General features: G+C 36.9%; 3 protein-coding genes across 5 annotated transcripts in view; 1 reads left to right on the top strand and 2 right to left on the bottom strand.

The window, feature by feature from the left end:
- The window catches only part of wdr62 (WD repeat domain 62), a 34,767-nt gene extending 31,516 nt beyond the window's left edge, over positions 1 to 3,251 (bottom strand). For 2 of the 3 annotated variants that reach the window (XM_077207645.1, XM_077207646.1), the window contains exons 1-4: positions 2,855 to 3,251; positions 2,542 to 2,633; positions 449 to 511; positions 301 to 358 (exon numbers count right to left, since the gene is read on the bottom strand). In XM_077207645.1, the coding sequence (XP_077063760.1) occupies positions 301 to 358; positions 449 to 511; positions 2,542 to 2,633; positions 2,855 to 2,989 (348 nt within the window). In that variant the 5' untranslated portion in view covers positions 2,990 to 3,251. The remainder of the gene's footprint in view (positions 1 to 300; positions 359 to 448; positions 512 to 2,541; positions 2,634 to 2,854) is intronic. The other variant, XM_077207648.1, reaches the window with a different exon arrangement.
- Positions 3,252 to 4,634: 1,383 nt separating this feature from the next.
- Positions 4,635 to 5,444, top strand: mrap (melanocortin 2 receptor accessory protein). Its single transcript, XM_077207346.1, has 3 exons — positions 4,635 to 4,817; positions 4,892 to 4,988; positions 5,267 to 5,444. The coding sequence occupies exons 1-3, from the start codon at positions 4,709 to 4,711 to the stop codon at positions 5,337 to 5,339; spliced, it is 279 nt and encodes a 92-aa protein (XP_077063461.1). The 5' UTR covers positions 4,635 to 4,708; the 3' UTR covers positions 5,340 to 5,444.
- A 782-nt stretch (positions 5,445 to 6,226) lies between these two features.
- The window catches only part of urb1 (URB1 ribosome biogenesis homolog), a 46,584-nt gene continuing 37,300 nt past the window's right edge, over positions 6,227 to 15,510 (bottom strand). Inside the window, exons 34-41 of the mRNA XM_077207644.1 lie at positions 14,680 to 14,791; positions 14,466 to 14,572; positions 14,133 to 14,276; positions 12,602 to 12,711; positions 12,293 to 12,490; positions 10,872 to 11,113; positions 8,471 to 9,022; positions 6,227 to 6,491 (exon numbers count right to left, since the gene is read on the bottom strand). Of these exons, the coding sequence (XP_077063759.1) occupies positions 6,319 to 6,491; positions 8,471 to 9,022; positions 10,872 to 11,113; positions 12,293 to 12,490; positions 12,602 to 12,711; positions 14,133 to 14,276; positions 14,466 to 14,572; positions 14,680 to 14,791 (1,638 nt within the window). The 3' untranslated portion in view covers positions 6,227 to 6,318. The remainder of the gene's footprint in view (positions 6,492 to 8,470; positions 9,023 to 10,871; positions 11,114 to 12,292; positions 12,491 to 12,601; positions 12,712 to 14,132; positions 14,277 to 14,465; positions 14,573 to 14,679; positions 14,792 to 15,510) is intronic.

The following is a 15,510-nucleotide window of genomic DNA, read 5'->3' as shown; positions in this document are numbered from 1 at the left end:
TGTCAACTCCCCAATGCAATACGCAGCATTATTAGTCAGATGGCTAAAAAAAGCAAAGCAGGCACTGCATCTGTGATCTGCGGTCGCTACAGCGATTCTCTGTTGGTTTTCCAAGTTGGGACAGACACTGAGTCTCACTATGACGACCGGGGAGCAGGAATGTGTCGGAGCGCACGGAGAAGCCCAGACATAAGCCCTCCTCTACCACATACACAGAAGATAACCGTACGAATCAGCGAGAGACTGCCTCTAAGGGCATTTAGCACACTCGTCATTCTTCTGACATCTCAGAACACTTACCTCACCAGTGACCAAATATTTTCCATTCTGCGAGAAAGCCAAGGCACTGAAGGTTTTCCTAAGTAACAAACGCATGTTTCGGATTTAATTCAGTTTCAAATGTACAACACTATGCTAATGAAGTAAAGATAATAAGCGTGTTGTTTACCTTGATGCATTAAATATGTGAGTCTGCTTGTTTTTCTTTGGGCTCAGGATGACAATAACACAACTGAAACACACAACATCATATCTGCATTAGTTCACAGATGAACGTAATCATTTACAGTTTGCATTAACTACTGTTCAAAAGTTGAGTAAGTACAATTGTTTTAATGTTTTTGAAAAAAAAAAGGCCATTCTGCTCAACAAGGCTGCATTTCCTTGATTAAAATACAGTAAAACAGTAATATTGTGAAATTACTAATATGTAATTAAAGTATCATTCAATTTATTTCTGTGATGGCAAAGCTGGATTTTTAGTCTTCAGTGTCACTTGACTCAGAAATCATTCTAATATGTTGATTTGGTGCTCAGTTCAGTGTTTTTAACATTATTAATTACTAAACATTTTGTGGAAACAGTGAAGCATTTTTTTTCAGGAATCTTCAATGAATAGAAAGTTCAAAAAACAGCATTTATTTGAAATAGAAATCCTTTGTATCATTATAAAATGTCTTTAATCTTTGATCAATTTATTGTGTCCATGCGGAATACAAATTTTCATTTCTTTTACACTAGTTTGAAGATTCTCTCGTTCTCACAGGTGTCCAAGCAAAATAACCACAAGTTGCGTGAAAGTTTAAAGTTCACCTAAGATTAAAAATTGTCATTTACTCATTTTGTTCCAAAACTGTATAGCTTAACTATTCTTGTACGTTTTAAAGAAAGGCTGCAGGCTTCTCCTTATAAACGAAAGTGAATTGGGACTGGAGCTGTTAAACTCCAAACATGAAAAAGGACAATAAAAGTCATCCATACAACTCTATATTTTAAGTCTTTGGACATCATAAGAAAACTTTATGCAACAAACTAAATGTAAAGGGTTAGTTCACCCAAAAATGAAAATCATCACAATTTACTCGCCCTCAAGCCATCCCAGTTGTATATGACATTCTTCTTTCAGCCAAAAATAATCAGAGTTATATGAAATAATATCCTGGCTCTTCCGAGCTTTATAATGGGAGTGAATAGTAATTGAGATTTTGAAGCCCAAAAAAGCACATCATCCATTATAAAAGTAATCTGTATGGCTCAAGGGGGTTAATAAAGGCCTTCTCAAGTGAAGTGATGCGTTTTGTAAGAAAAATATCCATATTTATAACTTTAGAAACTAGAATCACTGGCTTCCGGTCTCAAGTCTAGTTCAGGCTGAAGAATGACGTCTGACATTATTAATCACAGAAGATAGAGCAAAATAAAACACCGGTCACAAATTAGAAGTCAAAGACGATCGGAGGAGCTTGAGTTTGTGGCCCAACTCTATTTGTTTGAACCCCGAAGTCAGTGACTACAGGTTTTTAAAGTTATAATGGCTTATTTATATGTTAGTTCTATGGATATTTTTCTTACAAAAATGCATCGCTTTGCTTCAGAAGTCCTTTATGAACCTCCTGGAGTTGTATGGATTACTTTCATGATGGATGCTGTGCTTTTTTGGGCTTAAAAATCTGTTAGTATTTACTCCCATTATAATGCTTGGAAGAGCCAGGATATTATTTTATATAAGTCTGACTGTGTTTGGCTGAAAGAAGAAAGTCTTATACACCTAGGATGACTTGAAAGTGAGTAAATTGTTGGATAATTTTCATTTTAGGCTGAACTTCTTAAGTCGTTATAAGTTAGGAAACAGACACAAAGTTGACTCCTATAGCACCACACACCATTGACTTGTGAAGAATCATCATAGATGCCACCATATTTGATACGATATTTGACAATATTTGACAACTACGGCGAATTTTAGTTTGTTGCCAACACACAAAGCAATGGCTTCAGAGTAAGTTAACACCACACAAATCGCATGGATTCATTTGGGCCTGTCAGTTTTGAGATTGACAGCTCCAGTCATAAATTCACTTCTATTATAAAGGAAAAACAGCAGTCGGACTCGGGATATTTTTCAAAGATTAACTTTTTGTTTAACAAAAGAAGACAAAAAAACGTCAAATGTGCGAGTAAATGGCAGTCTTGGTTTTTGAGTGACGTGCCTTTAAGTGTGGACTTCGACACAGAAAACACGTAAGTTAAAGAGAGTCGTACCCTGCAGGATAAGCCACTAAACCCGTGTTGTGGTCGCAGGTTAAAGCACTGCTGCTGGAGGCACTGATGCCCAGGACCTTCTCCAGGACGACCTGCAATCACAATACAACTTCATCCATCTAATCATCTCATGCACGCCAACATTTAACGTGCATGCTGGTCAATGCAATGCAATAAACAGGATGTGCAACGTGCACTTGAGTATGAGCGACACAAAAACAATAACAAACTTGACAAAGACTAATGTAAAAACAGGAAGAGTCGTTGAGTTGTCTGGCCTGTGGATCATGAGTCGTGTTGTTCATAACGTTACCCGGTTATGAATGTCTCGTCTGTTGCTCTGTCTAGTTTTTCTCTTCATGTTCGCTGGGATTGAAACGCTGTTATTGTTGACTTTCCTTGCTCGAGAGGTCAAACAACTTGTGTTTAGACTCGCTCCATCCGCCATAGTGCAACAGTCTTCTTTAAAACGGGTCAATAAATAATCCACACTCTCAAGTCACATATTCGTTTGCAATTAAAACGCGTTAAATGCTGCCCATTGCTCAGATTCGCGAACGCTCGGATGTTTTATACTCGGTATAATACTGATTGTGGATTAAAAGTTTTAGTTTATAAAGTTCGATGGAATGACTTCTATCTGTTTTTCGGCTGAAAACGAAACTTCGACAATGTACAAACAGCTGTAAGCAATGAAGTCCATGTAATGTGATCTGAGACTGGCCGTTTCAAACATACACCGTGTTCTGTGATTGGATGAATCTCGCACGGGAGGCGGGATCATTCGTGTAGCTCACTCACTATTGGTCAACTTATGTATGGGTTTACCCAGACGTCTTAACTTATCATAACTGCAAAAGATGTGATAATAAAGCCATCACACATAATTTTTGAACACATAATCATTAATCATACACATAATAAGAGCAAGAATCAGTTTTTCAAAATTACATAATTGGGTTTAAACATTAGGATATACACCACATTACATGATGATGAAAGAGTTCTTGAAATGCAACACCATGTTTGATATTTTTATTTTGTAAACAGGACACAAATAATGTACGTAAAACATTTTTTGGGGGATTCTAGCTATATTTTGGTTCACTGGTTCACTTTATTTTTGCAATACATTTTAGTTTTAAAAAAACATATTTCTGACGATCGTTGTTTATTCTTACGAAATAATAACAAATAATAATATTAATAGTTATTGTTATTATAAAAACAGTATCATTATTAATAACAATAATTATGATTATCGTTGTTATTTAATAAATCATAATCAATACTAATAGTAATAATTATAATTATTATAGCTGTTGTAATTAACAAATAATTATTATTATAATTATAGTATTACTATTGATAATTAAACTGATAACAATGATAATAATGTTATTTATTAAATAAATAATAATAAATAATAATTTTATTGAATTATTCATTCATTCTTATAATTACAATAAAAATAATTATTATTATTACTAATTATTATTATTATCACTGTTATTTATTTAATAAATAATAATCAATTATAATAAATAGTAATAATCATAATTATTATTGAACTTATCTTATTATTGTTATCAATTTAATTAATAATAACAATTTAACACAAATAATAGTACTATTATTGTTTATTACAGTAATAACAACAATAATTTTCTTTATTTATTCATTCATTCATTCAGAAAAATTCACCTGAATAAGAAATGTTCAAGTTTAAATCAGAAATATCCTATATTCACACATTTTTATAATAATAATTATAATGAATTATAATTATTACTGTTATTATTTAATAAATAATTATCAACAATAATAATTGCAATAGTAATAATTGTAATCCTAATTGTTATTATTGGTCATTCAACAAATAAATAATTAATAATAATAATTATATACAAATTGAATTAATAATAATAGTTTAATAATAATAATAATTTATTCATCCATTCCTTCATTGATTTGTTTTAAGTGAAGAGAAACTCACCTGTATCACACATGTAGAAAATATAGTATAATACAGAAATATAGTAAAAGGGGGTGTGGCTCGACTGTGTTTTTAAAGCCGTGATTCTCCTGGTGGGATCAAGGATATAAAATCACTCAGGCTTTTGGTGGCGTTTCAGATTCACACACAACATCCCCGAATCGAAACACAATGACGAATTCCACAAAGTCTGAATCCGAGTACGTGTTGGACTACGAGTACTACTACGATTACGTGGACCCAGTCTTTGTGAACGCCACTGCACTGAAGTACAACAGATGTGAGCTCCTTTATCTGTCTCTTCTTGATCACCAGTTCAGCTGATGTGACGTCTCACTGTCTCTCTCTCTCTAGATTCAGTTGTGCTGATATTCTGGATCATTCTAGCTGCTTTTATTGGCTTCTTCTTCTTGATTTTGTCACTTATATCACACACAGGGCAACTACCAAGGTAAGAATGAAAAAGCGGATTTTATTTATCACACTGTGGTCATTTTCGATGTGTTCATTTTTCATTGTTTAAAAATACTTTATTTGTGCAGTTGCTTTGTTCATGGTTTCGAATTTAATTTAATTCTCATACTGCTTTTTAATAGCCAACAAGACATGTTGAATCTATAGACATACTCAGCTAATTGATAAAAGCCTTCTAGTTAGTCTTTAAAGCTGAACTAGAGACCAACAAATATTTTATGAAGTGAATATTATTATATTTTTATTTGTTTATAGAGGTCCTCGTGTCAAAAAATCTGGTTTGCCATTGATGAAAGGCTATGGATCTCCTCAGAAAAGATACAAATAAGACGCAGCTTCATGAAGACACTAAAGCCATGATGAGATCTGATTCTGTACGAGTGAAAAATCACTGCCTACCAACTGACATTAAACCATGATATCCTGATCAATGTGTCTGTATCTCATATCTCTCATATATATATATATATATATGTGTAATTTAGTGATGGAAAATCAGATGTACACAATATTTCTGAAATGTAACCCTTATTTCAATCTCAAAACCATGGAAGATTGTATCCGTCACAGAAAATAAAAAAGGTATTGCGAGATATAAACACGCCATTCTGAGATACAAAGTCAGAATTGCGAGATATAAACTTGCAATTGCGAGAAAATGCCAGAATTGAAATGTAAACTCGCCATACTGAGAAATGGTCACAATTGCGATTTATAAAGTCCAAATAGTAAGATACAAACTTGCCACTCTGAGAAATAAAGTCAGAAATGCAAGCTATAAACTTGCTATTGCGAGAAAACGTCAGATTTGTGAGATATAAACTCGCAATAGCAAATTATAAAGTCAGTTATACATTTTCAGAATTTGACTTTATAACCCCCAGTTTATATCTCACATTCCAGAGAAAAACTATGAATTGCAGGATATAAACTCGCAATTCTGACTTTTCTTGCAATTCCGACTTTTCTATCACATGGTTCTGAGAAAACCAGTTTGAATTGTGAGACAAAAAAATCACAATTACCTCTTGTATGTATTTACTGGATGCAGAAACAAGCTTCCATACAAAACATCCAAATATTGGGTGTTTTTTTTTTTTTTTGGCCGTACCAAAAAAAAGTCCATCAATGCTAAACTATAAAATAATGTGCAATGTTTATGCAATAATACTGAAATCATTAAAAGCCACAAAAAAAAAAACTCAAACACAAAAGCCTGATCATCTTTTTTATTTTAAAATTATAAAATTACAAAAAGATTCACTTAACACCTTTATTACCATTTTGCGCAATAATCTGATGCCGTGTCAGGGGTCGAGCGCAGACAGGATCTCTTCACACATGAGCAGTGAGTGACATGTGGGTTTCCTGCTGCCGGTCCTGGTGCGCATCAGTCTGGCGTGGGTCAGCAGGAGGTCAGGTGACCCAGCGCCACTCCACAGCTCATAGATGTACAGAGACAGCAGTTTCAGACCGCTTTCTGACAACAGAACAAACAAACAATATTTCAGTGGAAAAACATATGCCAGTGATTAAACAGTGACCGTTTCAACAACCCAGACCAGCTCCGAATGCATTTTCCCCTATTATCATCTCTACAGGGTTTTCAAAAAACATTCTTCAATAACATCTATAAAACAAACCATCCAGCCATCAGAGGAATAGCAAATGTTACCATTTTGTTACCATCTACCAAAAAAACATCTAAAATTTTGGGCGGAAAAGTGGTACAGATATAATATCACTTGAAGAACCGCATGTGACGTAACAGAATCAGAAACAACTGTACGATACAAAACTATTGACATAGTCATAGATTTTGGTCAATCAGCAATCAATTTGGATTTCATGGTGACTTTAAGGCCTTTCCACACCAAGGATGATAACTATAATGATAATGATAAAGTTGAAGTATTAAAAATCATTCTACATATTAAAGAATAGCAGAGTCCACACCACCACGATAATGGCACAGAGAAACAATATCGTTAGAATCACTCTCAAAATGATTTTTTCCAGCTGATGAACAATAAAAACATTGACAGCCAATCAGAATCAATCCTGCTTAAGAGCTCGACAACAGAACGTTTCCGGTGTGGACACTAATATAGTTATCTTTTTATCGTTCTTGGTGTGAACCGGCCTTTAGGGTCTAGGACGACAAACTTTACTACACGTGTCGCAGTGCTTCAATGTTCGCAGAGCTTCCTCTTCCATGGCGTTTCAGGATAATGGATAGTGAAGTTCATCACCAGGACAACTAACCGCAGGAATTCCTCCATTGCACACAAACCAAGATGAAGTACCGAACCGTAAGTGGCAACGAAGCTCATGTGACGAGAAGAACCAGATATGCTTGAGCATTTGTGACATCACATCCTGTTTTCAGTTCGTTTAGATGTCTTCGGTCCATGTTGCGTTCACATTTCAGTCGGAGCGCACCAAGGGCCATATTTTAAAGTTCTAAGCATATAGACAATGTGATTAGATGCTTAAAATATGGCCTTTGGTGTGTTTTGACAAAAGCACACGGCGCAAGTGCACTTAGGGCAAGTCCGAATCCACTTTTGCTACTTTAACGACGGGAAAAATGGTCTAAAAGTGTTGTCCCTATTTTTATAATCAGTAATGGGTGTGTTTGGGCGTAATGTGCAAAAAAACAACCAGAGTCTCATCTCCCATTCCCTTTAAATGCCAGTTGGGCTCAAGTCATGGCAGATTCGCTATTTACACGGCGGAATTTATTAGCGGAAAAACTGGACGCTTCTCTAGCAAAGAAAGGAATCTGCTCGTGCGCGAGTTTAAAGTGTGCAAGCAGACCATCTACGGGACAAGCCGGATTTGATTTCACCATATCTTTATGTACACAATATTAATCTTTTACATTCTAATCCTTTTATTTTAATCTGGCATGTTTGTGTACTGTTTGTGTGCATCTGTAAGCGCGTTGTGGACCCGCCTATAGGCGCACATTACTAACTCGCTCTTTAAAACACATAAAAAATATTGTGCCACTGACTTTAGACCAGGTTTCAGTTGGTCAATGGCACAGTCTACTTCAGTTGCCTCATAATAGCAACGATCCAACAATGCGGCTGAACACACCTTGGTTTCAGACCAGCAGCCCATGGGCGCAAATGCATTTGCTATTTAAACAACGTGGCGCAGGACGGGAAAATGAAAACTGCGTCGGGCTGAAACTAGCAAAACACACTTGCGTCGCGTCTGGCGCTGCACTGCACCCGATGTTTGATAGGGCCCTTAGAGCTCGTTGGAAGCGGACCAAGACCCCCTGAAAATGTCGTTCTCAGTCCACTTCTGTTTTTTCCACCAAAGTTTGGATGGCAAATGATCCGCACTAACACAGTTTGTTTTAATCGAAGTGTGAACACGTTAAATCTGAGACCTAAGTGCTAAAACTCAATGCCTCTAGAGAGGAAGTGACTAGGATTGACTTACCTTTCTTGGCACCATCATCTGTATTTTCGGACAGGCACGTTCGTAACACCGTCTGGTGGATGGCGTCCAGAAACCCGCCGCGCACCTCGAGCAAATGAACCATGACTCTAGAGAACAGCTGAAGGGTGTCCGCTGTTGAGCCATGCTCTTGCGCTGTGTGGTGATATAACCGTAGAAAGTCCTTTCTCGTGATTTCATCAGACAGAACAGAGTCTACGATAGCGGCGCGCGGCAGAATGACGCTATTCACCCATTTTAAAAGAGCTGAGGTGCTGCTGTCATCATACGGGCTCTCGGTCAATGTCTTCAGGGCCCACTTGAGAATTAAACATGCAGTTGCAACGTTTAGATTGCTTGAATCGGGTTTGTCTACGGGTTCAGGTCTGGGTTCCCAATGTGTGAGGATGTTTCGAAGAAGTGGTTTACACTCGTCCAGCAACGCCTGCTCCAGTTTTTCCCCTTGTCCATCTACAGTTTCTGTCTGTTTTTCCATTTGGAATTGAGCGTGCTTTACTGAGTGGCATTTTCCTTGCCCTTTCTCTCTTCCAGAGCCTGAATAAACACATGAAATGTTTAGTTAGAAAAAAAACATGTGATCTGTGTGTCTAACATTCATCTAGTTTCCACAAGGCCAAGGACCGTCCGTGTTCACTGCCGTGCAAAAGTCTGGGGTTGGTCAATGTTTGTAATTGTTTTTGTAAGAAGTCTTTAAAGCTCACCAAAGCTACATTCATTTTATAATACAGTAAAAACTGTAATAATGTGCAATATTATTACAATTAAAAATAACTTTTTTAGTTTTACTTCTTCCTGTCATGTCAGAGCTGAATTTTCAGCATCATTACTCCAGTTTTCAGTGTCACATGATCCTTCAGAAATCATTCTAATATGATGATTTGCTGCTCAAGAAACATTTTGTAACATAATAAATGTATTTACTGTCACTTTTGATCAATTTATTATGAACTTCCTGCAGAACGGTATTATTTCTTCCAGAAAACACAAACTTTTGAACCCAAAGAATATGGATGAGATAAAGGAACAAAAGCAACAAATCTCCCTGTAGTCAATAATTGTATCCCTTAAATCTCATCTTCGATCACAAAAATGACATATTGAAAAATTTTTCCTTGAAAATTAAAATTCTTCATGCCTTAAAATAGCTTGCATGTAGCTACATCTTTGCCTCATTTAGTATACACGGTTCTATGAATATGCAAATGAGCCCCGCCTCCACTCACTCACACGTTGATCTGATTGGTTACAAGGTAGTTTGTGACGTCAGAAACACCAGCGATTTCTAACCGTGTTTTTGAGACTGTCTTTGGTTCACTGCAGTTTTAAGGAGTAAATACTCATGCTGTTGACTTATGAATCTACACATGGTTTGATAAACAACATTACAAGCTTGCTGTTAAATAATGGGGGTGTTAAATTGACTTGGCACAAACCTTAGTAAATCACTTTGCATTATTCATTTAAAGGGATAGTTCACCCAAAAATGTAAATTCTGTCAGTATTTACTCTCCCTCATGTTGTTTCAACCCCGTAAGACCTTCGTTCATCTTCGGAACACAAATTAAGATATTTCTGATTAAATCTGTGAGCTGGATCATTCCTCCATAGGCTTCTAAGGGATTGAAACTTGTTCCCCGAAAAGTTATTAAAGACATCGTTAAAATAGTCCAAGTGACTACAGTGGCTCAATCTTAAGTTTATCAAGCGACGAGAATACTTTTTGTGCGCAAAAAAAATAAAATAACGACTTTATTTCAACTATTCATTTCCTTCTCTGTGGGCCTCTCGTCAGTTAACGTAGTGTGATAGCGTAGTGCTACGTCACACGTAGGCTCACTATTGGCCGACGCTGGTCATGTGTGTGACGTACAACAACCGAAGCTTACGCTATTACACTATTGAACTGACTCAAGGCCCACAGAGGAGGAAATTAATAGTTGAAATAAAGTCGTTATTTTTGGGGGGTTTTGCGCACAAAAAGTATTCTCGTCGCTTTATAAACTTAAGATTGAGCCACTGTAGTCACTTGGATTATTTTAACGACGTCTTTAATAACTTTTTGGGTAACAAGTTTCATTCCCTTAGAAGCCTATGGAGGAGTGATCCAGCTCTCAGATTTAATCAAAAATATCTTAATTCGTGTTCCGAAGATGAACGAAGGTCTTACGGGGTTTCAACAACATGAGGGAGAATAAATACTGACAGAATTTACATTTTTGGGTGAACTATTGCTTTAAATACTCTCCTCTAATAAATTCTGAGCTGTTAGTAAATTTGGCCCTTAGACATTTTTCCAAAAAGTTCTAGAGATTACAAACGACAATGACAGAATTTGACGAACCCTTTAACTTGTACTGAACCTGTAATGTGTTTGGACTCTTACCCATCAGCTCTTTGAGTCTGTGTTTGTTGTTGAGGGTCTGAAGAGCGGCCAGCAGTGAGGCGTCCCGGGCCAGTGTTGCCCAGCGCTGCAGGAGACTGAGCACTTCAGAGCACGACACTTTCTGTGGGTGTAGCGTCAGCCAGCCTGCCTCTTTATGAGTGTTCAGAGCTGTCCCATGATGCATTAGTACAGAGTCGAGTGTGTGCAGGACTGCCTTCAGCTGAAGCGCGCTCACACCACTCCTGATCAGGAACAGAGAAAGAGCAAGTTATTCATTAAAACTATATTCTTGAATTTGATGAAAAAAGTGGTGATTGCATGTGGTCCTATTCTGCTTTTTTACATGTTGAACTTTCTTTAGTGTGTAATGTTGCTGTTTGAGCATGGAAAAGGTCTGCAAAGACACAAAGCAATCCAAAGGGAGTTATTCTTTATGTCAGTGCGCACTGTTTCTGAACTCACTAAAACGCCTCATTTAAAGTCTTGAGTTTTCTTCTGTCACAATATTCCTCATTTAAATAATTCCCGCCCAAGGCAACGCAAAAAAGTGCCCTGGTCTGGTTGAGTTGTGTTATAGTGTGTTGAAACTCGCGGTTATGGCATTTATGACATTTCCAAAAACACGCTCAAGCGCTTGACCAATCACAACACACTGGTCCATCCAACCAATCAGAGCACATTGCGCTTTTCAGAAGGAGGGGCTTCATAGAGACAGGAAGTAAACAAAGCGTTACTGCCAGGCTGGGAGGAGAGGGGCTGCAACAATGGAGAGTATGGGAAAAATTATGTGTTTTTGAACATTCAAGTATGAAAACCTGGTAGAGTCCAAATCAAAATAAAGACTTTAAAAAAGGGCACATAAAAGGTTAACAGAATCTTCCCATAACGTACTCAAGTATGCAAACGTTTCTAGCCAAGCAAGGTTTTTTGCATTAAAAAAAGTCTTGCATTCGCTTTTCATGACCATTCCTCACTCTGCACGAGTTCCCACATTTCAGCCTGAGCCTTTCAGAGGCTATTGAAGGATATGTGACACGACAGCACATTCAAAAAACCTGTTGATCATTTCACACACAAACGGTGCGATTCATAAAAACAGCAAACAAAATAAAACCCTTACTAAAAAAGATGTTACGTGACAATTAACCATCATCAGAGAGCTGTAAACACGTGAATGTGTCCTTAAATTATTAACTTAGTAAATATATTACATCTAAGGGGTTCTGCTGGAAAAAAAGCTTGTGAATTCCTAAGGCATAGAGAGAAAGTGGAAAATGGACACGAAAAAACAATCCATGACTGTTTTTTTGGCACAGGAAAACCATTATATGGTTTTATAATTATTATAATATTGTAAGCTGACCTCATGGACAGAGGTACATAAATAAAACAGAGGTCATATGCATTTTTTACGCTCTTACCCCAGATGTCTGATGACTGTGAGCAGCGTGCACAGGAACTCGTTGATGATCGGGAGAGGAAGACATTTGCCTGAAGTCTGTGGCCGCTCTGGTGCGGTGCTGTGTGCTTCTGGTTTACCCTCTTTATTACCCAGATTAGTGAACCACAGAGCATGAAGCAACTCAATGACCGAACTCAACAGCTTACTGTCAACATTCCTACAAGAAACAAATCGAATCAGTTTCTAAAGTCACCCTAATGAGACTTAAAGCACATGCCAATGCTTAAATTAAGGTAAATATTCCATTAGTAAAAAATCCAGCCCTCACCTCTTTTCTATGACCTGTAATATCCATGTTAGGACCCCATGCTCTTTGGTGAGGACATACGCAGCTCTGTTGCCATGAGCCGTCTGCCGCAACACATTTATTATCTGAATCTGGAACAGCAAAGCAGAAAATTGTCAAATCAACAGTTTCCCACAGATTCCAATTCCAGATTACACAAGTATTACAATATTTGACAATCAAAAAACTTGTATAGTACTTTATAGGGCTTTTCACAGCCCTATAAAATCCCTTCTTATAAAATCCTAGGTATTAATAAGCTGACGTTTCACACTGCAACACGCGATACATTAACATAAAGGCTCTAGCAATGCGCATCCTCATAATATATATTGTTACTTCACTATCAGATAAATCCTGAATGGATGAATGCAGTCTCTGTACAGACTTCAAAAGGATCCCAGCGTCAGGAACTAGCGGATGGTTTATTTAATAGCGTCCCAGGTCAAGTCAGAGGGTTATATTATGTTTGTTTGGAGCTTTTTTTTTTATTGAGAAAGTGTTATTCGTATACAGTTCGCAAAGAAACTTTTGTTAATTAAATAATTTAATTATAATAATTTGTTACATTTATATAGCGCTTTTCTGGGTACTCAAATCGCTTTACATGCTGGTTGTTGAAAGATGAAGCAGCAAACTGCATCGGATCTGACATCAGCTGCACCACAAACAGGAAGTTCATTTTTTTTCTGATGGGTTATTCCAGGATTTTGGGCGGTTGCTGATGCCTTTAATTGGTTAGGACAGCAAAAGTGAAACAATGGATTTGAAAATGATGCCTGGAATCACTTAGATGATGAAAATACAGTTAAAAGCAGGATTTGCAGCACCAATCTGCCATATACATAACATCTTAGTGAGAACACTATTGTAAAAGAATATTATTCGTGCTTTAGTTGCCCATTTTTCAGCGTTGTTTTTACAGGAAGAGCGCATCTACAATGGGTGTTACACATTCAGACAAGCACGGTCAAGTTCAGGTTCATGTGCGCATTCGCGTCCTCTTGTGTTGTAATATGACTTTTATGTTGTTGTATATATCAGATTAAACTCATTTAGGATGTGTTTGGTTGAGTTAACCCTAGCAAAGCGCTTCTGTCCACCTATTTAAACCAGCTAAGGTTACACCTTTTAGGACTTCAAATTTCAGTTAATACATTTACAATTTCTTCCTCATTAAAAATGTATATTACTTGCTTGCGTACTTACTAATTTAAACCCTAAAATAAAGTTTAGGATATTAAACTTTTTTAATAAAATTAACAACAAATGTTTAAAAAAAAAACTGGATTCTGCACTAATCAAGAAAAATATTTTATATAAAATAATTGAAAAATTTTAGAGCTTATTGCATTCTGCAACTAATTCTCAGTTGCAACTTATTTCAAGCAGTAATTTTACACTTACAGGGACATCTGAGGGTAATGGAAGCATGTTAAGAGTTTAATCTACCCTACATTGTGGCTTCGCTCAATAACAGCACATCTGAACACACACACACACACACGTGCACCTGAGAGGCCTGGTCACAGAGCGGCGTGCTGCCGAAGCCCAGCAGGGTCTGATAGATGCCTTGCTTCTCACAGAGCTCGTAGCACAGCTTATCCCGGACCCCTTCCTCCAAAATACTCAAACCCCACTCACGCTCCATTTTATGCTGGACAGAGAAACAGAAACTAATCAGAGTCGAGTCTTCAGCAACTACAACATTCATTGGTTAAAGACATGTTTATTTGAACATTTTTGAATGTATACTTTATTACCAAGCACACTGTATTTGTCACCCATAAGTTATTTGCTATTCAACCATACGTGTCCAATCACATGATCTCTGGTGTTTCATTACCTCCAGATCAAAGCTGTAGAAGAGTTTGAAGAAGTCAGGAATTCTCTTGAGGTCCAGAAACTGAGTTCCCAGAAGAAATCTGCTCACCACCATGTACATGTGTTCCTCTGCAGCGGGAAAAAGTTTAGCTCAGGGTTTTGGCAAACTTCATATCATATCTCTTATTATATGTTAACATGTCAAGTGTCCACTATGGCTCCATGAACACACTCACCAGGTCTCAAGATTTGCTGAGCGACTTTAGCGATGAAGGCCACGTGTACAAACGGTACCTGGAGGTTTTGCTTTTGGATCCCGTTCTTAACGGTGTCAAGCAAGTACAGTAGCTGGATATTATATAAAAACATAAATATAAAAATAAATAAATAGAATAAAAAATTCAAAAGTTGGGGTCAGTCAGATTTAGCATTTATTTGATACAAAATAAAATACAGTTAATAATATATATAACATTGTGATATTATTTACAATTTAAAATAACTGTTTTCTATTTAAATGTATTTTAAAATATAATTTGTTTCAGTGACGGGAATGCTGAATTCTCAGTAGATATTAGTGACACTTCAGTCTTCAGTGTCACATCATCATTTTTACTCTAACATGCTGATTCAATGCTCAAGAAATGTTTTACTATTATCAATGTTGTACTTTTTTTTTACAGGATTCTTTGAAAAATAAAAAGTTTAAAAGAACAGCAACAATTTGAAATAGAAATCTTTTGTTATGTTTTTACTGTAACTTTTAATCCATTTAATGTTTACTCACAAACCTTACTGAACTCAAACGTTTGAAGGGTATTAGGGCTGCAACAACTAATCGATAAAATCGATTATAATCGATTATGATAATCGTTGTCAACGAATGTCATTATCGATTAGTTGGTCTGCTTACGTCACGGGGAGCGTTTACTGGTACGCACACACACGCAAGGTCTCTCTCCCTCAGGCGCTCTGCCGAGCGCGCGCGCTACACGGTTTGGAGCAGTCTCTTCTGTCTCGCATGCGCGCTCTTGCTTGCGCGCTCTAGATTTCGGGAGTTTGAACTA

This window comes from Siphateles boraxobius, unplaced genomic scaffold, assembly GCF_051911475.1.
Source record: "Siphateles boraxobius isolate OS27281-9 unplaced genomic scaffold, OSU_SipBor_1 6, whole genome shotgun sequence".
Lineage (NCBI taxonomy): Eukaryota > Metazoa > Chordata > Actinopteri > Cypriniformes > Leuciscidae > Siphateles > Siphateles boraxobius.
Note: the sequence above shows the minus strand (reverse complement) of the source record. Positions and strands in the feature narration are given on the sequence as shown.

Bases quoted from the DNA above. Each gene is read 5' to 3' on its own strand.
- mrap (XM_077207346.1), top strand. From the start codon at position 4,709: ATGACGAATTCCACAAAGTCTGAATCCGAGTACGTGTTGGACTACGAG. The intron at 4,818-4,891 runs GTGAGCTCCTTT...CTCTCTCTCTAG, and splicing joins TGCACTGAAGTACAACAGAT to ATTCAGTTGTGCTGATATTC. The intron at 4,989-5,266 runs GTAAGAATGAAA...ATTTGTTTATAG, and splicing joins CACACAGGGCAACTACCAAG to AGGTCCTCGTGTCAAAAAAT.